Here is a 26,782-nt window from a genome sequence, read left to right on the forward strand (position 1 = left end):
GTCAGGCCATAATTCAAGGTAAAATTTGATAACCCATTAGGTACGGATAGCTAAGTCCCAACAGCTATTTGAGTATGCAGCCAATTCCTAGCTACGTTACCGTTAGCTTGCCCACATACGGTTAGCTAGGAATGTTCAGCTATTGTATTGTGTTGTTCACACTATCAAATGGTAATGTTAGCTTGGTGGCTGAAGCTAACAATAGCTGCTGTCTAAAGGTACCCAATGAACGGGATATTGCCCAACATCTCTCCAGATTTAGTTGCTGATAAATTAAGAAGCAGTAAAATGCAAATGATTTTGTCCGATTTCTTAGGTTTTTGCTGTTTTGCAGCCTTTTTGAGCTTCAGGCCCCGAGTACGACGTCATGAAGAAAATGTCTGCTGTTTGAATACGGAGGATCTTTATTTTAAATCCAGTAAGTATTGTGAGAGAAAAAAATCCTCTGAAACTGATTTGAATCGTCTAGTATTTAAAATAAAATAAAAATCTGCAGTCTGTTTTTGGGGGGTATCCCAGAGGGTAAAAGGTTTTCTACAGGTATTTATTATTAAAAAAAACATGTATACTAGTTATTTCACCACTATTTCAATGTATTTTCATTTGAAACACATTTAAAACAGACACAAATTATAACCTACCATCTGTTTTCGCCATGTCAAGTTTGCAATCCTGCTAGCTACCTTTGCCGTAGTTCAGCTACAGTAACGTTGATTGTTGTGAGGATGGCGGCTGCTCTGGCGATCATGATGGCGCATGTCCATGACGAAGCGTTAGCTAGATTACCCTAAAACAATAAAATTCATTTTGTGGATGCAGCCAACTTTTTAGATGAAAAACATTGTATTAAAAGTGCGTCTTATACATTGAATTTACAGTATTTTAAAATTCTCATGAGTTCCTATATAATTAACATGTCCAATAAGAGTTTAAATAATTGAGTATGAGCGTACTTGTGTTATTTTGATGATGATGTCATTTTGTCGGGGAACGTTGTGTGACTGTGACTCTCCTGCAATGGGAGGCCATGAAAGCACATGCAGAGTGACGTAACTGCGAAACAGGGTGAGGAGGAGGGGAGGACTTAATTTTAGACTCACCTTTTAAGAACTTCTGTTCATCACACAAGCCTCTGTAGTTATGAATAATCACCTCCAGTATTATTAGGCGGAACCAGTTTTATTTATTTATTTTAATGACAGCAGTGTTGCATGCAGATGGAGAGCCTTCATTTAGTGGGGATGAAGCTCTCCGAAAAATCATATGATGATACTTTCCCACCGACTATCAGATGCAATGTATCCTGCAATGTTTTGGGACAAGCACTCTCTAAAAATAGTCTCTTAAAACCTTCAGCTGAACGTTGTGGCACTTTTTGATAAATAATACAAAGTCTAAATGTTATCTTGAATAATTCATGTTGCAGCAGTCATGCATAACAGCTGTCTTTGTGCCAGAAAGAGTCAGCAGCACTCTTTGTGCTATCATAACTTAATGCTGCAAGAGAGAGAGAAAAACATGGTGGATTGAACTTTAAGAAAGGAGCTGATATCCGAGCTGATTATTTGTCGTATCCGTGTAATATCGTGTCATGTCGTGTCGTGTGTTTGCTCAGCGGGGGGTAAATCTGATGAATCAGACTCTCTTAACCGAAGATATGAACTCTCACCATCCATACAGAGGCAGATAGTCTCTATAGTGGAGAGGCTGTCACATTGATGTCTCTGGTCTACTCACTGTCTACTCACAGGCTGCAGGGAGGCCTATTTATAGATCTGTCTCTGTTCTCTCTACATCGGTCCCCTCTTTCCCTCCATCTCTCTTTTCTCTCTCCTTCCCTCCCTCTAATGGGCTGATATTTTGGGAGCTGTACAGCTATTATCTTCTTTGAATCTTTGAGGTGCAGATCACGTTGAGTCAGATCATAAACTTTTCAAAATCCAAAGTGTCTCTTCTGTTTTATCAGTACCCGGGCTCAGGAATATGATCTCCTCAGCACTGAAGAATAGTGATTTAATATAGCGTTCATCCGAGGCTTTATTTCTAACAAATGGTCGGTCATGAGCTGCCATGTTTCACCTCCAGCACTCTGAACTCACAAAGCCGTCGATCTTTATCCATCCTGTTTTGAAACCGGTCCAAATATTCCTTATGGGAAGGTGTCAAGGTTTAATTACATGTGAGTAAGACTTAAGGCTGTTTGTCCACATGTCCAGTCCACAGAGCTGTCATTGCTGCCCCCAAGCCCTCAAAACTAGACGTGACAACCATGTGGTTTGTTTGACGATGAATGGCTCAACAATGAGTGTGAGCAGCCTGAGCCACAGGAGGTTAAACGCCTTTTAGTGCAGGCATTTTTAGACAGCAAGAAATGCTGCATTCAGTGTGGAGTTAACAAAGGAAATCAATAAACTGCAACAAACCTCAGACCTTGTGATGACCTTTTAGAAAAAATCACTGACCTAATGTCTTTTGAATAAGAACTGCAAACTGCAAACCAAGGACTTGAAGAAACAGGTAATCTGTGTTAAAGAGTCTTACATAAGCAAAAGAAAGAACATGGGTTGTTAAGGCCTTTACTGGACTGAAACAAGACAAGAATCACAACTATGCTAGCATGCTAGCAGCTCTGTGAAGCTAAAACCTACCGTGGGCAGCATTGCTTTGATCTAAATGCTAATGTCAGCATGTTTTGCTGGAAGGCTGCACCGTTTACCATATTTACCGTCTTAGCTTCTTTTTTCTAGTTTAACAATTTAGCTTGATAGCATGCTAACATTTTCTTTTAAAGCCCCCCTCCAGTGAAAAACAAGTGTTTAACCTTGTAAACATCTCCATGTGGTGTTCTTCATGCGCTACAAGACATATCAGGGACAACATCAGCAGTCTTCTCCATGGCTGGGCCTGTCTGCTTTTAAACTGCAGTGTACCAAGGACAGGCTGAACAACACGTTTTCAGATTGGCAGGTTTGAGACGTCACAAACCTAAGGAGCCAATCCCGTTAATGGACGGGGTGACGCTATGCATATCATTTTGTGTAACCTATGGCAACCACTTCGGCGATGCGTGAGCCAGCTGTAACCGTCATCATTTTTGCAAACTCACTTCTGACTACTAACGTTAATCTTAGTACTAATTACTACATTTTAGGATAGCTCAGTTTCAACAAGTTGCCACTGAACGATGGCAGAGACGTGTTTTGTTTTCGGCTGTAATTTTTACGAAAGGAGAAACGTAGTACATAGTGGGCGGGGACTGTGCAGATTCAGGAATTTTTAATGAGGGAGAAGGAAGAGATGCATTGGGAGGATTTTTACAAGGTAATTAAACATATTTTGCAGAAAAAACACGTCAGCCCTACACACGGGTCTGTATGTGACTGACTGACTGACTGAGCGAGTGACGGTAATTTCAGAGTACTGGAGAGAGAGAGTTGCGACATCGCAATGGCGGATCATGGAGCATATTGCACCTCCGCTGACGCGACTCTCTGTCTCTGTGGCTCTGGATACTTTGTTCGGGGAGTAGGCGGGGCTGCTCATCCACTGCTCGTCCGCTGTCCCTACCTATGTCTGCAGCGCGCACCTGCTTTCAAGCACTTGTCATCAGCCTAATAAGGACAGTCCTTGTAACACATTGCCCACAAACGCACACATTGACCTGATGCGGTCAGCCACATACTAGGTTTTGACCAAGTCTTGTTTCTGAAGTGTATCTCCACAAACTAGAAATGTCTACTAGCTAGAAGAGTCAGAGGATAACCAGTCAGTAGGTTCTGTCCTCTTGATTTAATGAATGACTGTAACAAATTTAATAGCTGTCACTCAAATATTTGCGAAGATATTTCAGGCTAGATCAAAGTGCTGCACTGACCCATGTTGCCACAAACAGTTAGCATGGCTGAAACAAATGTAAAATAATAAGGATGTATGTTTAACTTTAAAGTTAAATCATGGATAATCCATCGGCTGTATTTAAGCTAAATTTACTCAACTGAAAAAAAGTCTCAGTGTGCCAAGGAAAACAGCTAACTTAGCTAACTTGCATTAGCAATGAGTTATTTGTTTAATCAGTTCAAATGCTTCTGGCAAGAAAAAAAAACAATAGAGGAGTTGGTTGGCAGTTTTTGTTGTTGTTGTTGTTGGACAGATCCAGGCAAGCTGTATCACCATTTGATTCTAGTTTTTATGCTAAGCTAAACAAACAAGCTGCTACACTTATGGCCAGGCAGCTATGACATTGTATTGATATATCTATTTTTTATCATATAAATCCCAGCTAGAAAGAAAATAAGCATCTTCAACTATTCCTTCAAAAGCAGAGAAACATTCATTGAATCTGTCATCTTGTACCTGAAAGAGAGGAGGAGTTGTGTACAGAAATACCTTCCTGCAAACTTGAAAGCGCTCGTGAAAATCAGAGAGGACAAAAATAACTTACCTGTTTCATCTTCAAGATACAGCTGGCTTCCACAGTTTATTTTCAACTCCATCATCAGAGGCATAGATCGTTTTATATCATCAGGACCTTTTCAATAAGACGCTGTTTGGCCATCCACTGAAGCTAACAAGGAATTAGTTTCAGTGAATAAGACGCTGTTTGCCTGAGTGTGACATAATTATGGCTGGATGATCATTTGTGCTTTGTCATCCTGGCCTCCCCTCAAAGATTATGATGCTTTATGTGACGGTGATCAAACAGGGCAGGTTTTTAAAATGTGGACTTGAAGCACGGCAGGAGAATAATTTGTTTTGTATGTATCCTGTACGTGAGACCGGAACATAATCTAGCCAGGCATGTCAATTACATCCAATAAATTAACTGGTTCGAATGGATATGTACGTTTTATGTAAGCACCGTGATTTTATAGATCGTTTTTTGGACGCATTATATTTTTAAACATTTGATAAACATTGTCATTTAAAGTGCTTGAATTACATTTGTAGCTGCTCTAGATTCAATTACGTGTCCATCATCAGGCCCCAGTGTGTTCTGGGATGTATAAATGTCACCAGCATTTACCAACAACGATGACACCAATGTCCCTGAAAGTGTAGCAGTGCATTAAAACACAAGCTGGAAGATAGGTTGGTGCTGAATCCTAATGCCTCCTGTGTGCTTTGAGCTTTCTTTTTTTTTTTACAGGATGCAATAGGTGTCTGAGCAGTGCAGCAAGGAGCCGGGCTAATAGTGGGATACTTATTATAGCCCTAGCAACAGGAACGGGATTGGTGGCTGCGGAGAGAGAGCCTGTCAGCGATTGGCTGGCGAGGAGCAGCGTTCAAAGCACAGAATTTCATCTCATGAAAGGTTCAGTGCAGCAAGCTGCAGCAAGAGGCTGCAGTCTGAGGGTGGGCGATCCAGCAACCTGCCACTTCAGCTTATCAATCAGAGGGAGGGATCGACTCCCAGTTTGAAACACAGATATGCAGAATTAGTCAGATAAATTTGAGATGTGGGAGTAAAAATACTGCATGCATGTACATTTAAAATAGAAGTGGCTTCTCCTTATATCATCCCCGATGAGATGCAGCATTTTACGTTATTGCAGCGCTTCTCTTCTGCGATCATAAAACCTGAAGTAATATTCTTTAATGTGTGCCCTAATTCAGTTAATGATTAGCAGAGCCGCCTCAAAAAGAGCCTCATTTTAGACATATTGTAGATGTGGTGTGAGCTTGGCAGCGTCTCTGCACTGCAGCTAATACAGACTCCATCTCATACATTCACCCACAGACCCTCGACACATACAGTGGTGTAGGCACATACAATACAACACACACACAGTCATCCCAAATACGGATGCACGCTCACACCTGTTATGTGGCCCACTAAAGGGTTACATAAGGTCACATTCACTTCCTGTTTCCATGTGTAGGCTGTAAACGTCTCTAATCATCTCACAGAATGAGAAGGAATGAGCTGCGGTGTTTCTGGTATGACTGCGAGAAATGAAAATAAAGAATAATACCGATAAACAAATAACTTTAATGGGCAACAGATGGCAACAAAAGATTCCTCAGAGCATACAGATTGTAAACCATTTTCAGCTACCCCCCCACCCCCACCCCCGCTTGCTTGTTTCCAGTATAGGTCAGATCTTTCGTAGTCTAATTCCTAAATAAAGTCTTTTCTCCTCATTTCTCGTGTTTGTATGTTTAACATTCAAATTAATGAAAACTTCAACGTAAAATCACAAACCACAAATAAATAAGAAGGAACACAATGCATGTATTCTTGGCAATGAGTGAGGGTCTCCTGACATGGCTTTTTCTTTCAAAAAAAATAATACTCCAACACACATGAACTGAAATAAATGAAAGTGTAGGATTTTGACTCCTTTATAATATCCCTAATCTGTGTGAGCAGCTGTGCAAGAGCGGCGTCAGGATTTCATGCTATTTGCCTGGCGAGCCTTCAGGACCATCAACTTTATACCACGTTTAAAAATAAATCAAAGCAGCTGTGACATACAGTGTGAGCTCATGGAGGCTGACTCATGATGGTGACATAATTGGCATACATGAAGGAGGTTGTGTGTGACTGACCTTAAGGCTTTTGGTTTCTCTCTCTCTCTTAAGCCATCACATGTGAGATACAAAATAAAAGTCCCTAAAAAAAAAAAAAACTGCCATCTGTATGAATATATTATGTTATACTCTATATATAGAAGAACTAGCAGCAGATTTCTGTGCTCTTAAGCAGCTTCGTAGTGTCTAAAGTTTGTTCTCAAGACGTGAATTCTTTCTAATCAATAACCAGTTCTATTGATTTGCTTTCCCTGTGACTCTTTGTGTGCGTTAGTGTTGAATATATTTACGTCTGTGCTGTACAGAGAGCAGTGCCGTCTGACAAAAGTGAGGAGCCACTGAAGGGAACTGTTACATCTTGCACACATGCTTGCAGGATCTTTAAATACTGGCAGATATTTCTGTTTTTTTTCTTTTCTGTAAAGGTTATTTTGCAAACGAGGCATATTAAATAAAGATACAGGCACCAAAAGAAAGCACGTACTGTACTCAGGGCACAAAACAAAGCAGACATTTTCCTCCCTTTAAAACATCATCTTCTTTCATGGGTGACGATACAACAATACACTAGACCACCACGGAAATGGTGCATGTATAATTTAGTCATATTCTTTTTTATTATCATAGCTATTATTTCGGTTCTTGTGCAACTGCTACATAATGACTCACATTCAAGATATTTTGTCACTCAGGAACAGCTAAAATGTATAAAAACAAACAAACAAACAGAAATGTATACTGTCAGAAATAAAATATGGTCCATGTTTGTGAATTCATAACAGAAACATTGAGCCTGAAAACTTCACCATTATTCAAACTGGATAGCATGACAGAAAAGAGTACTTAAATACTGTTCGAAGAACAAAATATATCATAATCATACTTCAATGTGACGAACACCAGCTGGTAAGATTAAGTGATCACCGGTGAGTTTTTTATCAGCCTTTTTTTTTCTTTCATTAACAAATTAAATACACATATTTGCATGTCACTAAAGCAACGCCCATTACAGGTCAATTTTTACGATCACCATTTTGGTTCAGCAAATCAGAAAAAAAAAAAAAAAATCATAACAAAAAAATAAATTAGAAATCAACATCTGACAAAGCCTGTTTTTCTCAATCATATGAATACTTAACACCCACAGTATAAGTTAATAAAGTCAAGCTACTGTATATAAATACATCACCAGCATGCACAATATTGAATATTATTGTTGTCATCATCTTACACTGAAGAAACAGTATAGTAGGCAAGTGCATTTAATAAAACAAACACAGAAGTAAACCACAAACTCTGAAGCTGCTTTTATTCATTTTTTTTGTCTTTTTTTGTTTGTTTCGTTTTATATCGTTAAGTCTCTGCCGTTAATAATCTTCACCTCCGAAAGGATCTGTGGTTCCAGTGACATAACAGACTAATCTGTGAGATGCCGAATACACTTTAGACAGAAGGAAAGGGATCTTTTTTTTTCTCTATCTCCAATATAATTTATCCTCTAATTTTTTATGTTTTTGGGAGCGGGGGGGGGGATTAATCGGTTTCTCTTTTTTCGTTGTTAGCGTGAGATTAACATCAATAGCTTTCAGGGCCCTTTTCTCATTTACAGACTACGACTGGAACCAATGCAAACTAGTTTTTGTGAGGCATTCCCATTCAAGCGTTTTCTCTCTCAAGTGACTCAAATGCATCTCTTATCACGCAAAAACCTAACTAAGCAGCTTATCTTGACAGAACAAGATCAGTTCCTATGCCAGTGTGAGGCTGCCATTTCAATCCAACAACAACCACTTCAGGCTGATTGACTGACATATCAGTGGTTTTGGCAAATGTCAAAGAGAAAATCAAGAAGACGGAGGCCCCCTTCAACTGTATATATATTTCTATATATATTTAAACTAAGATTTAACCTCCACTCTCACCTCTCTTTTGATTCTTTTCTTTTAACACATGGAAAAATAAAGAACTGCTGCTGCGGTAGTATCATCGGCAAAAGCGGCTGCCAAAGTCCACCGGCCCTTCATATATTTTTTTTCGACGTGTGGTTTCTCTTTAGTTGTTGCCCTCCCCTCCCTCGTCATCCTGCTGGTCACTTGTCCACAGTGTCAAGTTGTCTCGGAGCAGCTGCATGATGAGAGTGGAGTCTTTGTAGGAGTCCTCGTTGAGGGTGTCGAGCTCGGCGATGGCGTCGTCGAAGGCGGTCTTGGCCAGATGACAGGCCTGCTCCGGGGCGTTCTGGATCTCGTAGTAAAACACTGAGTAGTTGAGAGCTAAGCCCAGGCGGATGGGGTGGGTGGGCTGCATGTGCTCCTTGCTGATCTCGTGGGCCTCGTTGTAGGCCTTCTCCGACGACTCCACCACCGTGGCCCTCTTCTCTCCTGTCGCCACCTCGGCCAGGTACCGGTAGTAGTCGCCCTTCATCTTCAGGTAGAACACTTTGCTCTCGTGCTGCGTCTCGCTGCAGTTCTTGATCAGGAAGTTGTCCAGCAGGTTGAGCACATCCTGGCACACGGCCTCCAGCTCCTTCTCAATCTTCTCCCGGTAGGCCCGCACCATCTCAATCTTCTTCTCATTGCCGTCGGCCGAGGTCTTCTGCTCAATGCTGGAGATCACTCTCCAGGAGGAGCGGCGGGCCCCGACCACGTTCTTGTAGGCAACAGAGAGGAGGTTCCTCTCCTCGTTGGACAGGGCCTCGTTCAGCTCTGTTACCTGGAAGGAGGAGCGAATGAAGCGTTTAATCACCAACTCAGAGCACAAGCCTCGATTAACAACATAAATATTATACAGAAAAGAATATGAGAACATTTCATCCAAGAAAATCTGGCGTTTAGAAAGTGCTGGCAGCTCTTTCTGGCAAAAACGCAGATCAATTTGTGGTTCCAGATGCTCAAATGTGAGAATGTTCTGCTTTTATTTGTTTATATCACTGGTAATCAAACATCTTTTGGTTTTGGATTATCTGATGTAAAAAATTAAGCAATTTTGGGAGCCATATTGGGAGGCGACTCTGTAGCTCCCAACCACAAGCTGCAACAACCCTGGATTGAGCCTGGCCTGGGACCTTTGAGGCATCTATCTCTTCCTTGTTTCCTGTCATCTCTCAACTGTCTGTAGTCAAGAAAATACTGACAAATTTACCGATTGTTAGTTGGATCTAATTCTGAAAAACGTCGTCTTTCTATGTGAAAGAATCTTGACAGTTAACGGCTCAGAAGACGAGCTATCAAGCTTTCACTTGTCATGCTTCCATGCCAATCCGTTAGTTTAGTGCCCCAGTAGCTCCAGTTGCCACGTGGATCGCTAATACTAGTTAGTGAGAATAAATATTCAATAGTCAGCAGCAGAGGGGGGTGGGGGAAGGAAAGGTGGGATGGGAAGGAGGGAGGCGGGAGTGAACGGAGGACCGGAGATGGCTAAAATGTTCCCACGAGCCCTCCAGGGCAGCTGCACTGTAAGTGAAAACCATCACTGCACAGGCGTTTCACGTGTCCCAGTGACCTTCTCTCTGCCTCCAGCTGACCCCTTTACCTGTTTAAAACGCCACGCAGTGACATCACTCTGAGTCCGCCTGTTAAATTTAGATTCTGACGGATCATTTTCATAGCTGGTTAGACTGTGTTACTATTAAAAGACCGTGTTGGTCAGAGTAATTCGATTGGAAAGGCAACCCAGTGTTAAAGGATGGCTTCTGTCGGATCAGCAACTGCATTCGGACCAAACAACAAAACCTTAAACGTGCTTTTAATTTGAAAAGCTCCTGCTTTACATTTGTCATCTCTCAGGTTTGACATTCTCTGCTCAAAGGAGTGCAAAGATGGCGCAGGATCGCCAACGTCTCACACACACACACACACACACACACACACACACACACACTGAGTGGATGGAGAGCAGAACCTATAGAGGTGGGGGCACCTTCACTCTCCCCGTCAAACACTTTGACACAAACGTTTGCAGCTACCGACAAACGTGCCATCTACAGTCAAATGAAGCAGTAGTGTTGGTTGTCTCAGGTCTTCACTACATGGTGCACTTATACTTAAAGCTTCCACGTTGAATTAGTGTTACACTGATGTATTTAAAATGCAACAAACTGACGTAATTTTAAGGTTTTTGATTATGTTCATTTCTATCCAAGATCCTCATTTTCAGCTAAAAGCCGTGCATGCAGATTAACAGCTGAACCAATCATCTTCTTTTTAAATTAGGAGATCAACAGGAAATTAATAGATAAATAAATAACATTTCAGCCTCACAAATGTGAATATAATCTGTTTTTTAGTCTTCAGTGATAGTAAATAGAGATATTTTAAGATATTTCTAAGTCATTTCTAGGTTAGGTTAGGTTACAGTAGGTTGGTAATGAAATCAATCATAAGCTGCAGCCCTATCGTACACACAGCGTCTGAAAAACTACAGGATGAGAATAAACTGAATCTATTTTTCATGGAGAGCACAAAGATGTCTATGTCATTTCTGGCTGCAATGGCAGGGATTCCCTTTGATTAGAGAGTGAGAGTACACACCCCTGCACAAGGGCCCGGTTTGGACCGCACTGACATGGCAGATTGTTTAAAGGGAAAGGAATCCCTCCCCGCACACACACACACACACACACACACACATCATCCCACCTCCTGCAACCAGAAACCCTCGATGACAAACGATCTCACTCCATCTCCCCCGGGGAACGAGCGACAAAATGTTCCTCATTTTGAAGCACGCATGACGACTTTAATCTATATGTGAGATGTCACACAGGCCCGGGTAGGACTCCCAGGGTGCTTTGGGTTCCAGTATGAGCTGGTGTGACACAGCAGTTTTTTTAACCCATTAGTGAATCCACCTCCCAGAATTCCTTAAGGGGGCAGATTTAATTAAAAAAAAGGAAAGTAGACAAAGGCTCTGTCCTCAACTGTGGCCAGTAAGAGCTTCAAAAGCTCATATGGAGGGAGACTAGTCATGTCATCCTGTTTGCACCCGATATTCAACTCTTAATCCGGGTCATTCACCCAAAATGACTTCAAATTTCTCTGCATTTAAGGAGGAATATGTCACAGTGCACACACTGAGACCGAGGAGGTGAACAAGAGGAGGAAACAAAGCCCACAAATGTGATCATATTGCCTCACTGCAATATGACAAAGAATATTCTAGAGAGATTCTACTGCCTCCTACGTTTGTTAGGAGGAAAGAGCAGTTAAAGGGCTCTTATTTTTCTGAGCATTTTTTTAATCAAGCACTCCTGCTTAAAAATGCATCCAAGCTTTCTCGGCTGGAATGAAAAATGAGCAGATTTAGATGAAGTATATTATTTTAATTAACGTGACAAAGAGAGGAGGAATAAGAAGAGGGGGGGGGGAGGAGGGAGCAGGAGCAGTAGATGGGCTTTTTCCGAGCAACCTCACATGGCTCCCAGCAGCAGCACAAGCTTTTATGAAATTCGGCATAATGGAAGGAGGAGAGGTGGGGTCAGGTACAAGAGGAGGGGGGACAAGAAGCAGCAAATGCAATAAGAGCAGAGTCATTATCTGACATTAGGCGAGAGATGAAGATCAGGCCTGTGTGCATTTCATTGTAATATCCCTTCATTGAACGGCAACGGCCAACGGAAAGGCACCGCCCAATGAGGAGACGGTTTGGACCGGACTCGGGGAAAAACGGCACTGAGCTGTCGATGAACCGGCGACATGATAATAAAGATACTGAGCATTATTTTTTCTAAGATGTCGAGTTGTTGTGCAGTAAATTAAAGCCAGTGAGGCACCAGATTTACAGCCAGCACAGTCTAGATTGAGGGAGCGCCTTTACGCACAGACAGCAGTGTTAAAACATCATCCACATACATGTTGTGAGCAATTCGTAATGTGTGAGTGTTTGAATGGACTTACCGATTTCATAGCAGCTGCCATATCATCATATCTCTCAGCCTGTTCAGCCAGCCTGGCTTTCTGCACCAGCTGCTCGCGATCGACCATTTTTTAAATGAGGTTTGGTTGCTTTTAGTCGAGCTGCTCTACGCGGGTTTTTGGGGATGAAAATGATTGATATTTTTAAATCGCAATGCAGTGAAATCCTACGCGAACCTAACGCTGCAGCTGTTCCCTGCTGTCTGTCTGTGCTCCGCGCAGACGGGACACCCTCTCCTCTCTCCCCTCCCCTCCCCTCCCCTCCCTCACCCCTCCTCCTCCTCTTTTTTCCTCCCCCTCCTCCTCCTCCTCCTCACACACTCTCCCTCGGCTGCGTCATCACACAGAAGGGTGGGTGTCTGTGCCAATGATGTAACACTCCATACATGGGAAGCAGAGGGCCAGGCTTATAGAGGATGGATGGATGGATGGGAGCAGCTGGGCCTAAGGCCTTATGGGAAATAGAGTCCCCTGGAGCCAGAGGCGTGGCCAAACTTACTGATGATGGAGGGGGGTCTAGGTGTGACACAGCATCTCATGGTGCGGCTGCTGGTGGGGGCAGGGGGTTAAAGTTTCATGGTAATATTTTAATTCCAAACTGCATGTGGCTAACCGGGAAACTGGACCCATATAAAAGCCTGAACAAAATTCCAATAAAACCCAGAACCCGAGCAGGAAGAAGAAGGGGGAATGATTTTGCATTTGTTTTATTGCAAGTCATTTTGGTTAATCTGGCCTCAGGATTATTGTCCAAAACACTTGCAGCATTATTCCTCCATCCATTTTCTGCAGCTTATCCTGGGCCCGGATCACGTTCGCATGTAGGCTTAGAAAGGTAGTCCAAACATCCACCTCCCAGGGCATTCCCAAACCAGATAAGAGCCTCCTTTTTAGCAGCTATATCCACGCTTTCATCCTTTCGATCACTACCCAAAGCTTGTGGCTAAAGGCGAGGCTTGGGAATTGAAAGCTCTGCTCAAGCTCAGCTCCTAATGAGGTGCATTACCACAGTTGAAGCGACACAAAAAAACCTGGGCCTGGCAGGTGTATTCAAGTGTGGTTGAAGCTGGTGTTCAAACAATGAACATAGGACAGGAGGTATATGTATGATAGGATGCGCTCTTCAAAGGCTATTCAGGCACCGTTAATGAGGGCCCAGATTCCATCCATGGTCCCACCGGTCCATCTCTCCTCTAGTCGTGCGTCCTGCGCAGGGGTCACAGCTGAAAGTGTTTTTCAGAAAAAAACCTGCTATAAATCAAAATAACATAAAAACAAAGTTGGAAGTGCCTTTCCCAGCCCTGAGTGCCGTCTGCAGGCCTTCCTCTCAGGCTGCTCTCACCTCAAATAACCTCTTTTGTTCAGGCTGTCTGACGTAGCCCGAGAGGAAGCATAGGACAAAAAAGTTGGCTGCTCAGTGCATTGAGCTCACAGTCATAACTGAAGCTGACTAAGCGTTTTTGGCAGCTTATATCTTCTCTTATATGGACAGTATCCCAGTGATATATTTTCTGTTACCTTGGAGGGTTTTCTTTCAAGGGAAAATTGCTGTAAGCTGGTCATTTTTCTGGTGCGCGTTAAAGTCAGCCACTGCATTGTTCATGTTTTAAGTCCAAATATACGTTATTTCTGAGCTCAGTAAATGATGTATGCTTTGTAACACATAAGCTCTGTTGAGTCAGGGTATTAATCTCACATGGCCACATTTTAACTTCAGAAAATGTGACCTTTGACGTGACCTTTCATTGAGTAAACTTGTGTCAGATTAGATTAATTAGAGCTAAGAACTGAGTTTAAACAGAACTTTCATCGCTGGAAAATCTCGTTCTCACTCCCAGACTGACCTTTAATATTTTCCCTGTTTTCCAAGGATCATTTTTTAACTTGAGCAATGTCTAAAATTAAAGACTAGATGGTCATTCACTATGGACATGATGCCACAAACATCCTGTATAGACTTTGTCCCATGTTCTCTGCATTTCTTACCAATGCATTCCACATGTTCACTTAAAAATGTCTGTTTTTTTAATAAATCATGACATAATTATTTTTGCAGAGCGGCAGGCCGGTTCAGGGAGTCCCCGAACTGTAATCTGAGATCACAGCACTTCCTGTCCTCAAGGCCAGACACGAGTGAGCGATGCAAAGGGCAAACTCTGCTGGTGAGGTTTGATTCACGCAGCTGATTAGTGCGATAATCAGAGCAGACCATGTCTAGCATCTTTAAATTTAACACACATTAGAGTCACTTGAATGTGTTTGAAGTCTTTTACCGAGCTAGCAAGATGTGCTACTTTAAAGAGCAGAGACAACAGTGCACAGCTCCCTCTTGTGGATGAAAGTGGAAATAGAAATATGTGAGGATGAGCTGTTCTGCAGAGAGTCAGAGAGTTTGTGTGTTGTGATACCTGCACAGATTAAACTGTTCTCAGGCCAGCAGTTCGTAAAGGGACACCGAGCTAGTATAACCCTTAGATCACTTTTATCAGGGTTTAACCTGTGAGCGGCAGGACACACATCAGAACTGTTCCTTTCAACTTGATTTAGTCATGTGAGGTTATGACAAGTATGCAGCAGATGGCTGTCTACATAGAGAGAGGAAAGAACAAGTTAAATACAATCAAAAGTTAGAAGGCTTATGGGCTTGGGTATTTATTTATTTATTAATTTATTATAGGGTCTATTTTAGCTATTATATTGCAATCTGTGATTTATATATGCTGCTGGACCTGGGTAACAGACTCCATTCCTTCATGTTTTTTCCTTCTATGTTTGACTGACAATAAGCTGAACTGAGATTAAAAATATATGTGGAATTGGTGCCTGATATTTAAACAAATGAGCATTAACATAAAAAATCTAAAAGACATACAAAGTAGTGAGGCCTATGAGGCCCTTATGCGAGCATGAGGAAATGAGACAGATATGAAAAGTGACACACCCAACACATGCAAGTAAAAGAAATCAACATCAATCACTTGTCTGATGTTTCATGAAACAAGATAAGATGATCCTTTATTGATCACCAGAAGGGGAACTTTGAGTGTTGCAGCAGCACAAAGACAAAATAACAAGTAAGTAAATACAGTAAATAGAAATGATAAAATGAAAGAAAATAAGAGGTGTAATAAGTGTTATGGGATAAAGTGCCATGTATGGTTAACAGCAACATTTTAGCAGGAGGAAATAACACAGGATGGTATGAGGTATGAGGCATAAGATATAATGCAATATAAATTACAGTGTTGTATATTACATATAATGTAGTGTAGTATGATATGGACTGTTAAGTCAATGGTAAAAAATGTAATATAAAGGTAAAAGTTGCAATTATATAGTATAATAATATAATATCATAGTGTAGTGTAATATATATGGTATCAAGTATAATGATAACATGTGTTAATAATAATGTAATAATGTATGTTACAGGAGCAAAGACAGAATATCACATGTAGTATGGTGTTGTACAGAATGTGCAGTTGTAACATATTTCTGAATGTGTATTAGATCACAATTAAACTAAACGGTAGAAAAGGGGGCATAAATACTAAAGTTCATAGAAAAAGGTCGATCAAAACTGTGCAGGCTGAGGGTTAAATGGTTATATAATAAAATAAAAAATGTAATGCATTTAAAATAAAACAATAACTTTAAGCGTGCATGCGTTGGTCACCTTTTGTAATCTTTCTGTTTTTCTCACCTACGTACATTTCTTCGTCCCTGTCTCTCTCTCTCTCTCTCTCTCTCTCTCTCTCTCTCTCTCACACAAGCACACACACAGATAATGGTTAAACCGTCCCTTCCTCCACAGGAGCAGATTATCACCTGCTGACCTGGCCGGAGGTCAAGAGAGGAAGTGTTGACTTTCAGTGACGTGTAAACTGGGTCAAGTCCTGATGGAGGGAGAAAACACTGCCTCCACACGCTTTACTACTGCTTCATGTTGTAGAGAATGTAAACATCCTCCTGACGTGGATTCAGCTTTAAAGTATCTGTTCCTACTTTAGTTTGTAGTTTCAGAATGTTGTTTTTGTACCATTTGGCCTGAAACAGACGGAGATTTCAGGCCTGTGAGACCAGACCAAAGCCCATTCAAAAAAGCCTGATTTTTATGTTTTCTCACAGCTATAATCAAATTGTTTACTGAAATGTGTTTATATACTTTCTGGTGACATTTGGCAGACACAAGGAGGTCTCTTCGCTGCGACATGTCAGCTAAAAGCAGCCTATAAGAACGTCCTGCTACCTGACCAAGGTAACGTATTAGAGGTTTCTTTCCAACCTGTTTAAATCAATTACTTCAATTACGTTGCTTTGCACAGTCTCACAGCACAACAAGCAGCGCTGAACTAATGAATCGTTCGTTCTGGCTTCAAAGAGGATTACTGCTCCTTCTGCTTAGCTTAGTTACTTCAAATTAGGATAAGGGTAGGGGACAGGGCTGCCGTCTACAGAGGCCATCTGTCTGCCAAGAGGACGGTGGAGCGCTCACTGCTGCTGCTGTAAATGGAGACATCCAGTCTGCAGTTGGATGTTTTGATATTCCCAGATGAAGTGAGGATTGCAACTCCGGACGAGCTCAGAGAATGGGAGCTCGAGACTGCGAGCCAGGTGTCCATTCCCACCATCCGACTCTTCGTGGCTCTTTACCCATACAACCCTGCGGCCATGTCGCCAAACTATGAGACGGCTGCTGAGGAGCTGCCGTTTGTGCCAGGCCAGATAATCAAGGTAAAAACAACATGTGACGTGTTTTTTACTGCCTAAACTTAAAGCACATGTCTTTCAGTTGAAATGATGCTCAGTTTTTTATGGTGCCCTTTAAGTATTTCCTCTTTTCATCAGTTCAAAGTTTCTCTGAAAGAACCTGATAGTGCTTCCTGTTTGTGCTACACTCAGGCCTGCGTAGTGTGTAGATGATCTGAGCTTTTCCTGTCACTATTTCCACGGATTGATGTGATTTGCCGCCTTTTTTACAGAGTCTGTCTCCTGCAGCAACACGCAAAGACACCAATGCTTTTTTTTTCTTCCCCCAAAGCCTTAAACAAAGTAATAAAAGTAGCTGTTTGTTCTTTCATTAGGTGTATGGAGACAAAGACTCTGATGGTTTCTATCACGGTGAGTCTGGCGGTCTCTCAGGTTATGTGCCGAGCAACATGGTGGCAGAAATCCCGGTGGACGATGAGTACCTGAAGCATCTCCTCATGCAGCAGGGGTTCCTGCCTGTCGACCACACAGGTACTAACCCTCTGTTTCTGCAGGACTCACACTGGAAGAGTAATTAAAAAAAGTAGCAGTAATTAAAGAGCTAATTTAAGAAGTTATCTCAGAAAGTAAGGCTAACTTGCAGAAATTACTGTGGCGTTGACAAGGAACGAGTCTGTGAGAGGCTGTTTGCACTCAGTGTGAATGTTTGCAACAGAAGGAAGAAGAATAAGATACTAAAACAAATAGGAAAAGTAAAAAATATTACAGAAATCTTCAGTGAATGTTACAAAAAACACTAAATTTATGACCTAACAGCGAGAATGAAATATTGTTATTAAAAGTACAAGATGTTTCTTTGAGTCTTGATGCGTTCACTGACCCATGTGCACATGGGTTCTTTGTTTTAGCATTAAAAGCTGTTTGATTGCAGAGTGTGTATTTTCCCACAGGTATGTCTTTAACACCAGCGCTGAGCGACGTCATCAGTATCCCCGAGGATGTGATTGTACGGCGAATGGTGGCCTTATTCGACTATGATCCATGGGAAAGTTCACCCAACCTGGACAGTGAAGTAAGCACTGAAAGTACACTTGAAGCATATATTGTAGGTTTTTAACCACTTATACATATCCAGTGTTATCTTCTGTATCATAGCTTAATAGTTTTTACTCCTTCTGTCTCTGAAGGTTGAACTCGGCTTTCGTTCAGGAGACATCATATACGTTTTGGGCGACATGGACCAAGATGGATTTTACTTTGTGAGTGTCGTCACTACAATTTTAATACACTGATTTCTGCTTCGTCCTCACTCTGACTTAACTTCCATCTTATTTTTAGGGGGATCTGCACGGACGGCGAGGTTTGGTTCCATCAAACTACCTGCAGCCGCTACCCTGGGAATAGAGTACAAAGCAGCGCTAAGATGTTTTCTACAAATGCCAAGTCTCAGACAGTCGGAGGTTTTTATATTTGGTGACAAAAAATATGTTTTTATATATAATTTTATATTGTACAGCACCTGCATTAGACTGCAAATGAATGAGGTTGTATGCAAAAAGCAACTAATCGACTCATTAATACCAGTTTTGATCAGGATGCTGCAAAATCGATCATGTGATACAATATTCAGATAATTAATTTATTGAAAAATGTAATGAAAAGTTACAAATAATTTGGTAAAATATATAGAAAATGTATATTATAAATCAGAAACATTGTTAAAAATGCACCAGACCTTTTACATTATTTAATCAATGATACCTGATGGCAATGGATACATTACTTTAGCCTTATTGTTACAACTTTAGCTAGTGTCTTTTTCTTTGCCTTATACCCTGTTTTTATATTTTCTACAAGTGGAACAGTTTTTTTCACAAGGAGTAATTAGCAGGAAATATTTTTTAGATTTGCATCAATTTTTATTCAAAAAAACAAACAGAACATAAACTTTGTAAAGAGAAAATAATTCACGTTTTAATCATGTAATTTAAAAAAATAGCAAAAACTGTGAAGCAGAAAATAAACTTGAATTTGTACAATGGCTGCTTGCTTTCTTCCGTGTACTGGTATTTGATTTTACTTTGTAATATTTAACATTCACCAACATCAAATCAATATGTAATAAATAAACACAAAGTTAAAGAGAAGTTCAGCAGGCCTAAAAGTTTCACACACAGAGTCCGTCGTTGGTTTCTTCTTTTGTATTTCTCTGCAGCCAACAGTACACTCATCCATAAAGTAGGAAACACTACACTGTGCAGTAAAGTTTAGTAGTGCTTTCTACTTTATGGGTGACAACACTGTACATCTGTAGCTTCTGGTCGCTCCACCACAAACGCTGAAGTCGGCTTGGCTGAAAACAAGTTTTTTTACGTGTTAAATTCACACAAGAACATCCTGTAACATCAAACATTTCACAATAAGAGAACATGTAGTCACTCTAAGTAAGATAGACAAATAAAACAGCAGGTGTTCAAATGTGACTCGCTGTCAGGTTCTTACCATCACTCGCGCTCCACAGAAGAAAGAAAACCCAGAAGTGAACGTGATCTTTTTATTAACCCTGTCGGAGCCACGTGGTTAACACAGGAAGAGCTCTAACAGTCACACACACACATGAACGCACACACCAGTCCATGCAGGGAAGTGTGTGCAGATGTTCACACGCTCTTGCATGCACACACACACACACACACACACACAGGGGTGGTAGTAATATTTGAAGCATGTCATGTGATAACGAGCCTGAGCGTTGTGGTAGATCTTTTGATTAATTTATTGTATGAACATTCAGGTGGTTGTATATCAAACAACTTTATGTACTTTTTTGTAGTTATTGTAACAGTATAAGTTAGGCACAAGCTTAGGCATTAAACACTTTGTGGTTATCAGATAAATAAGTCGTTTCTGGGAATTAAATCGTTTCTTAATCTAGAAATACTTAAAGTAACAGTACCTCAGAATTTAACTAAAATTTAAGCATCTTTATTTAGTTACTTTCCCCTCTGCACACACACATGCACACACACATATGCAAATGTAAGGCCCAACGCTCATGAGGCCCTTGCAGGCTGCACCACTCCTGCAATGAGTGAGCTCATTCCTTTTAAGGACATGCAGTTAGGAGGCGACACCTGCTTTTAAGAAAGAACACTAAAGCAGAAAGGTATTGATCCCAGTAATAATTTATGTGTTTGAGAACCAATTATCTCAGGACCAAATACTCTTCGTCAATGCAGCATTCAGGCGTTCACTTTGTCTGGAGCGTATTGATGAAAGATCAAAGTAAATCAGAGATTATTAGCAGACTGGCTGATAGAGGGAGCTCATTTTGGAGATAGACCAAGATAGTTTGGTTTTCCACAGCAGCGTCCTTAAATATATTATTTTGTCAAGCTTCATAAGTCCAAACCCTTCTGTATAGATTACAGGAAGAGAGCCAGATCTCATTTATATTTCTTAGAACTCATTCACGCCTGCATGTTTCTGACAAGGTGTGGGTGGGGGATGGTGGTGCGAGGAGGCCCTTCCCCATCCCAGCAGCAAACGTGCAATACGCTTGCAACAACAGAAACTTTGCAAATAGAGCAGAGACGGGCCTGTGTCCTCTGTTGTCACGACAACCCAAACCTCAGAGTCACACCAAGAGCAATAAGAGGAAGTGGGGGAAGGGCAGCGCTCAAACCGAGAAAAGATGTCCCTGTAAAAGAAAAACCAAAAAGACACTCACTAAAGTAGCTGATGAAGAAAAACTCGTTCAAAATGCGGGAAAAAGTTTAATTTGCTGCGAGAAGTCAGACACTAAAAGTATTTCACCTGTCAACAAAACACATGAACACACACATTAAGGTTGTAGTTTTATTGTGACAGTGAGTCCATCTCTGTGGTGTCCAAGAAAGCAAGCACTGACCCTCTGCAGCAGGCGAGCATGACTTTGCATCCAGCAGATTATCTCAGCACTGTTGCGCCAGAGGATGTGCTTGCATCAGACATCTATTCCTGTGCAACACGGGATTATATCCAAAGCGATCCCCTGGAGTACTTAGGCTGATATAGATAGCCTCAGGGTGCCAAAAACAAGCTCAGCATCCAATGACACCAGTAGGTATTATCCTCCCTTGTTACTGTTTAGGGCTGATTGAATTATGTTTTATCTCTGATGTTTGATCGCAGACAGGAAGTCACCTTTTCTTTGCAATCGTTGCTGCATTGAAAGTTTTCAGAGAATTTTTCTTGTTAAAAATGTAATCATGTTTAAATTTAATGTGGACATTAGTTTAAACCAGACATGAAAGTTACTAAAGCATTCTTAAAGAAAGAAACAAAACTCTTTCTTTCTTTCTGACTGTCAGTCAGTGTCCACAAGTCGAAGCAGCCGCTCAGCTCAGCTCTGTTCTGTGCTGCCAGTTAGTGGATGATAGTGGAAGTGACTCTTACTAAATCCAGCTATAGTTAGAGGTGGAGAAGAATTTCAAAATAAAACATCAGAGATTTTACTCTCACCGGCCACTTCATTAGGTACACCTGAACAATCTAATGGAATCCAAAACACCAGCTCAGCCATAAGATTTGCTTTAATGTTGCCTGTAATGTACAGGCTTTTTTTCTAAGCTGTCACAGAAGTGTTAATAGAATAGAACTTTTTTTTTTTTCAGTGCCTGTGTCAATGTTAATCACTTGGACGAGTTCAGGAAGTTGATTGCACTTGGGGTAAAATACTTTTAATAGAGATTTCTGGTTGCCAGAGGAACCAGAGCGCCGAAGAGAGGATGAGAGCTGTCACCCACAATGCTCCTCGCTTTCTTCGTCGTCCGTCGTGAAAAGTTGGTTCAAAGACGTTAGAACCAACTAATTCAACGATATTTCAGCGTCAAAGTCATAACTGGTGGTGGGGCTGTACTCAGCTGCGATATATTCAGAGGTGTTTCTAATACTCTGGCCCCCTCACGGACGTAAAGAGGGAGGACAAAAAATTAGAGACACATCTCTGTCACAGTCCCTCCTCCATGACATCTGTGTGCCTGTAAGTGTGTGTTTTTTGATTACTTTTAGAGTTTTAAGTTTGAGTGAGGAGTGCTTGGTGTGTTTTTGTTCTCCCCTCCCCTTGGCTCTCTGTCTCTTTCACTCTCCACACACCTGCTCTGGATCTCCAATCAGCACTCCTGCCAGCCATCAAGCAATCACCACCTCCTATAAGAACCCTGCACTGACAGTCAGTCTCTACCGGATCGTTGTGCCATACGGTTTGTTTATGTGCCACAAGTCTAGCTCAACTATAGCCTTTAGCCTGTCTGCCATATCTTGCTTGTTTGAGATCTTGCTTGCTTGCCTGCCTGCCACCCTTTTTGACATCTGTTCTCCCTATCTCCAGGACCTTCTTTTGCCAGCCAGCCCAGCAACTTACCAAGCCCACCAGCCAGCCAACCTCTCTCTGGATCACTCCTCCACTCCCCAGCCAAGGACCCCTACTAGCAACTCCTTCACCATCCTCTGCCTCAGACTTCCAAATAAACCTCCATTGTGAAACCTTACCTTTTGTCAGTCTGCATCTGGGTTCAGCCTTGACTTGTGACAATCTCAGTATAATTTAGTTCAGTACAACAGCATCTTTAAATATGGCCTCCGTGATAGACATAATTGAATTTACACACTTCTGACTCTCACCTCAACTAAACCGAATCCATGGCAGTGCTGTTACATTAGATTATACAGGTGTACCTAATGAAGTGGCCGGTGAGTGTATATGATTCAAAGGTGAATTGATTTTTATTGTTGTATGTGAATAACTCTGTGCACTGCTATTAGGGAGTTTGAGATCACTGAACAGTTCCTGTATTTCTCTAGGTTTACCTCTTTACTACATTTATTTCTTTGGAACACACTTCCTCCTTTTAATCAGTTTAGAAATTGTATTGTTGCTGTGTTTAAGCTTTATATGCTGTAACATACCCACATGTGAATTACTCCACATAAACCCCTTTATATTTCTATCATCTGCCATTTTAATTGGAAGGTTACATCTTTGGATCATTTCACATTTATACTTTTTCCAGTGCAGCTGTGGCCACTAGAGGGAGCTCTGACACGATACCAATACTATATGCATTGCAGTACTTCAGGCGGGAAAACACAGCATGTAAAACTTTACGTCACAGCATCTCTGTAACTGAAGACAACAATGTGCATTACAATAAAATGGCAAAATGTATTCTTATAAAACGTGAATCAAAAGTCCACTCAAGTTATTCATCCATCAGTTTCATGATGTTTTACAAACAGCTAACTGAGACAGCATCTTTGCTATTCTTTAGATATTGAACTGCAAAGAGGCTGAAAAGCGAGAAAGAGGGAAAGGTCAGAGGTCAAATGTCTGCAGGACAGGAAGGAAACATCACTGTGTGATAAAACTTTTAAAGATTACGTATCAGAGGAGACAGAAAGTTAGCGTTTTTTCCCGCTGTGGCCTTAAATTTGTCTGACTTATCCTACATGGTGATCATAAGTTTAATAAAAAAAAATTATTTGTGAACTTTTATGTTTTTAAAGCTTAAATCTAAACTTCATTTTCAAACAATAAGAAAAAATAACACTTGATTATGAGGTTGTCTCTTTGGAAATAAAATCGCACACAGAGGCATAGAGGATATTCACACAATCATGATTTACTTTTAAATAGAAAACAAACATTTCATGTAATTTACAATCATCAACAAACAGCAGTATTTATTAATTAAGGTAAAGACACAGCTCTCATCCTGTAGTGTGCAGAGAGAGTCCACTGGATACCATCAGAGAGATGATGAGTAGCACGGTGCTAATCACAGTAACGTGGCCTCCGGAGTAATACACCTGCCGTCCATTCAAGGGCTGCACCGGTCTGTAGGTTCTGACCATCTGCCTGCCGTTAGGGAACTGAAGCTGGGAGAAAGCAGCCAGCTGAAATAAAGAAATAATCACAACAGACAGGTAGAAAAAAAATTATGAGGATGATAATATGGCAAAATTCTTTGAATACACAACGTGGACACAGTGGTAGGCTGAAGCTGAAGCTTTGCTAATGAATATATTTGAACCAGTGGAACATTTAGCAGCTCAGGAGTTGGTGGAGACCAAAAGCGGAGCTAAAAGTTGGTTGTATGTTGTGTTTAAAAAATACAACTCTGACGACTAAAAAAAGACAAAAAAACAACCATGAATGATGATACCAGATGATGTTCATGTCCATATTGTATTCTTTACCTGCTTCCTGCTGAGCGGGATGGGGTTTTCAAACAGGCTCCAGATGACAGCTTCAGCACAGCTAGGTGTAGTGAGGGAGCCGTAATAACGGTAGTACTTGGTCATATTCCTCAGAGGAGGAATGAACATTTCTAGGGAAACACCCCCAAGTGTTGTGCTGTTGCCTGTTTTCAAGAAAATATTAACAAGACGATGTTTAAGAAGAAGTCTTATGTCAGTGTGTTATCTCAAAGTAATTGCACTTTAGCCACTTAGGCCTCACGCTTTTCATATTTTGGACCCTATGAAAAAAGGGCCAGTAAGTAGTGAATAGTTATCTTATTTTTCCATGATAACTTACTGGGTTGGGTGATATGTCTCAGGGTATTTATGAGGGGATCAAATTTTTTATTGGCAGAATCGGTCTCCTGTAAGGAAAGAATAAAATGTTAATGACATGAAGCCATCTGAAATCTTGAAAATATTTCATTCAAACACTGACCTTGCTTAAAGTGAATCGCTCGTCGTTACTTTTGATCAAGACAGGTTTCAAAAACTGCTTGTCCAAACTTTTCATTGTTTTCTTAATCACCACAACACTGACACAGCCCTTTCTTAAGTGCCTCTTAAGTGACAAACTAATGACAGAATAATTCCAGTGAATTGTGTTTTACTATATTTCTCTTTGTTATACTTTTTGGAGTACCTCAGGGTGCTATTCTAGGGCCATTCGTTTTAGGTTTATGTATTTACTTTGAGCAAACTTGGGACATTGTTGATGGAATCTCTGGGAAAATAATTGCCATTGACCAATACCTCAATTCACCAAAGCAGCAGAATTCAGGAGTTTTTTAAAAATGTAATTAACCACCCAGGCAACAATCATATTGATGTAATTGTCTGTCTTATGAGTGTTGTGCCCTGCTCTTTTGTTCAAGTTATGGTATAGCTTTAAAAAGTGCAAATTCAGAAGCCAGTTGTTTGAGTTTAACTGAAAAAAAATCACAGATGTGAACTTTGGGATCAACTCCTTAATTTATGAGGTGAATATTTAGCCTACCTGAATATATTTTCAGAGGAAGAACCCTTCTCCAGAACAACAAACATCCAGTTTTTAGAAGAATAACGTTTCATTTTTTACCCAATATCTTCCCAACACACTTTGTCAGCCTTTAATTTTTTATTTTTGGACCTTTCATATTGTACATATTTTAACCTTACCTCTATCAAACAAATATAATCACCTGAAAGAAAAATCCAAGAACAGCCACGCCTGTGGGGTCTCTCAAAGCCTGGGATACAGTGTGATATTCTTCTTTTATATGGACAATATGCATCTGTAGATAACAGGGGGAAAAAATCCAGTAATTATCCGAATACTCTGCAAAAAAAAACTTTATGACATATAGTGTTTGTACCGACACATCCTCATATTTCATACCTCCATTGAAAATTGTTCTCCGTCAATCGTGTGTTCAGAGCCCGGTTCTCCATCTTTGCCCCAATGCAGGTGAACTTGAACTGCCTTGTATGGTTGAGCAAGATTTCCTCCTTTGATCCTGATACTGGAGGGCAAATCCAGGTGAACTACAAAAACATTAAAGTCAACACTGAATTAAAAAATCACTATAATTGTCCATAGCGGTCCCTCTGGTGATGGTGATTGTTATTAAACATTAACAAGGACACTTTAGTTTAAAAATTCCAAAGACATACCAGTGTGACCGTTGTTTATGAGGCGACCATGAAAAGCTTCTTGATAGCCGATGAAGTCAAAAGGAGTCAGACGTTCATCTGGTAGTGTTTTCCTTGTAACAATGTTAACTGGAGACTGATGCCTGCCGCTGCAGTGGCGTGAAACCCTCCCCCATACGTCTGGACCTGTGAGGGCACAAGAAAAAGTTACTCCACTGCTTCATATCGTCTTTTAGTCTAAGTGTAAATGGCTTTCTTTGAGGTTTACCTGTGCATGTATGACTGCATCCATCTTGGGACTGGTAGCACCAATCTACAAAAACATGTTAGAAATAAGTAATTTAGTCGCAAATTAAAGCAGCATAAATTGAATAATATCTGTAATCATGTAACTCACTCATGCCTGTGTAATCTGAATAATTTTCATTTATCAGAGAACGTACCTGCCCCAGAGACAATCTTCCCTGAAGATGCAAACAAGACTAAAACAAATGTGAGCAACATCGTAAGTGTTCTGTGTCTAAGTGAATCTGTCGGCATCATGTCTTTCTGAAGATCAGAGTTCAACCAGCCTGACATAAGACATGTAAGCCCACCTTTCAATCCCTCCCACCTTGACTGCCTTGGCTTTATGACTCCTGATTCTGTGACCACTGATACACAGCAGGCACTGATTTCTGACAACTGATAAAGATAATGCAGGACCCTTACTCACAGTG

At 40.9% G+C, this 26,782-nt stretch overlaps 3 protein-coding genes across 3 annotated transcripts; 1 reads left to right on the forward strand and 2 right to left on the reverse strand.

The window, feature by feature from the left end:
* Window positions 1-5,969: 5,969 nt before the first annotated feature.
* ywhag2 (3-monooxygenase/tryptophan 5-monooxygenase activation protein, gamma polypeptide 2) lies at window positions 5,970-12,684 on the reverse strand. Its single transcript, XM_069668101.1, has 2 exons — window positions 12,423-12,684; window positions 5,970-9,240 (listed from the first exon to the last, which is right to left on the reverse strand). Exons 1-2 carry the CDS (start codon window positions 12,507-12,509, stop codon window positions 8,584-8,586), a joined length of 744 nt encoding a protein of 247 aa, XP_069524202.1. The 5' UTR covers window positions 12,510-12,684; the 3' UTR covers window positions 5,970-8,583.
* A 4,265-nt stretch (window positions 12,685-16,949) lies between these two features.
* Window positions 16,950-18,554, forward strand: LOC138597403 (RIMS-binding protein 2). The gene is made up of 5 exons (XM_069669000.1): window positions 16,950-17,174; window positions 17,525-17,694; window positions 18,126-18,222; window positions 18,338-18,409; window positions 18,489-18,554. Exons 1-5 carry the CDS (start codon window positions 16,950-16,952, stop codon window positions 18,552-18,554), a joined length of 630 nt encoding a protein of 209 aa, XP_069525101.1.
* Window positions 18,555-23,900: 5,346 nt separating this feature from the next.
* ca4b (carbonic anhydrase IV b) lies at window positions 23,901-26,567 on the reverse strand. The gene is made up of 8 exons (XM_069668923.1): window positions 26,507-26,567; window positions 26,332-26,376; window positions 26,085-26,249; window positions 25,810-25,955; window positions 25,613-25,705; window positions 24,730-24,796; window positions 24,390-24,553; window positions 23,901-24,086 (listed from the first exon to the last, which is right to left on the reverse strand). The coding sequence occupies exons 1-8, from the start codon at window positions 26,565-26,567 to the stop codon at window positions 23,901-23,903; spliced, it is 927 nt and encodes a 308-aa protein (XP_069525024.1).
* Between the last annotated feature and the right edge of the window lie 215 nt (window positions 26,568-26,782).

The sequence above is a fragment of the Semicossyphus pulcher genome, unplaced genomic scaffold, assembly GCF_022749685.1.
Source record: "Semicossyphus pulcher isolate SPU_LCO1_2020_fin unplaced genomic scaffold, fSemPul1.0.p SCAF_19, whole genome shotgun sequence".
Lineage (NCBI taxonomy): Eukaryota > Metazoa > Chordata > Actinopteri > Labriformes > Labridae > Semicossyphus > Semicossyphus pulcher.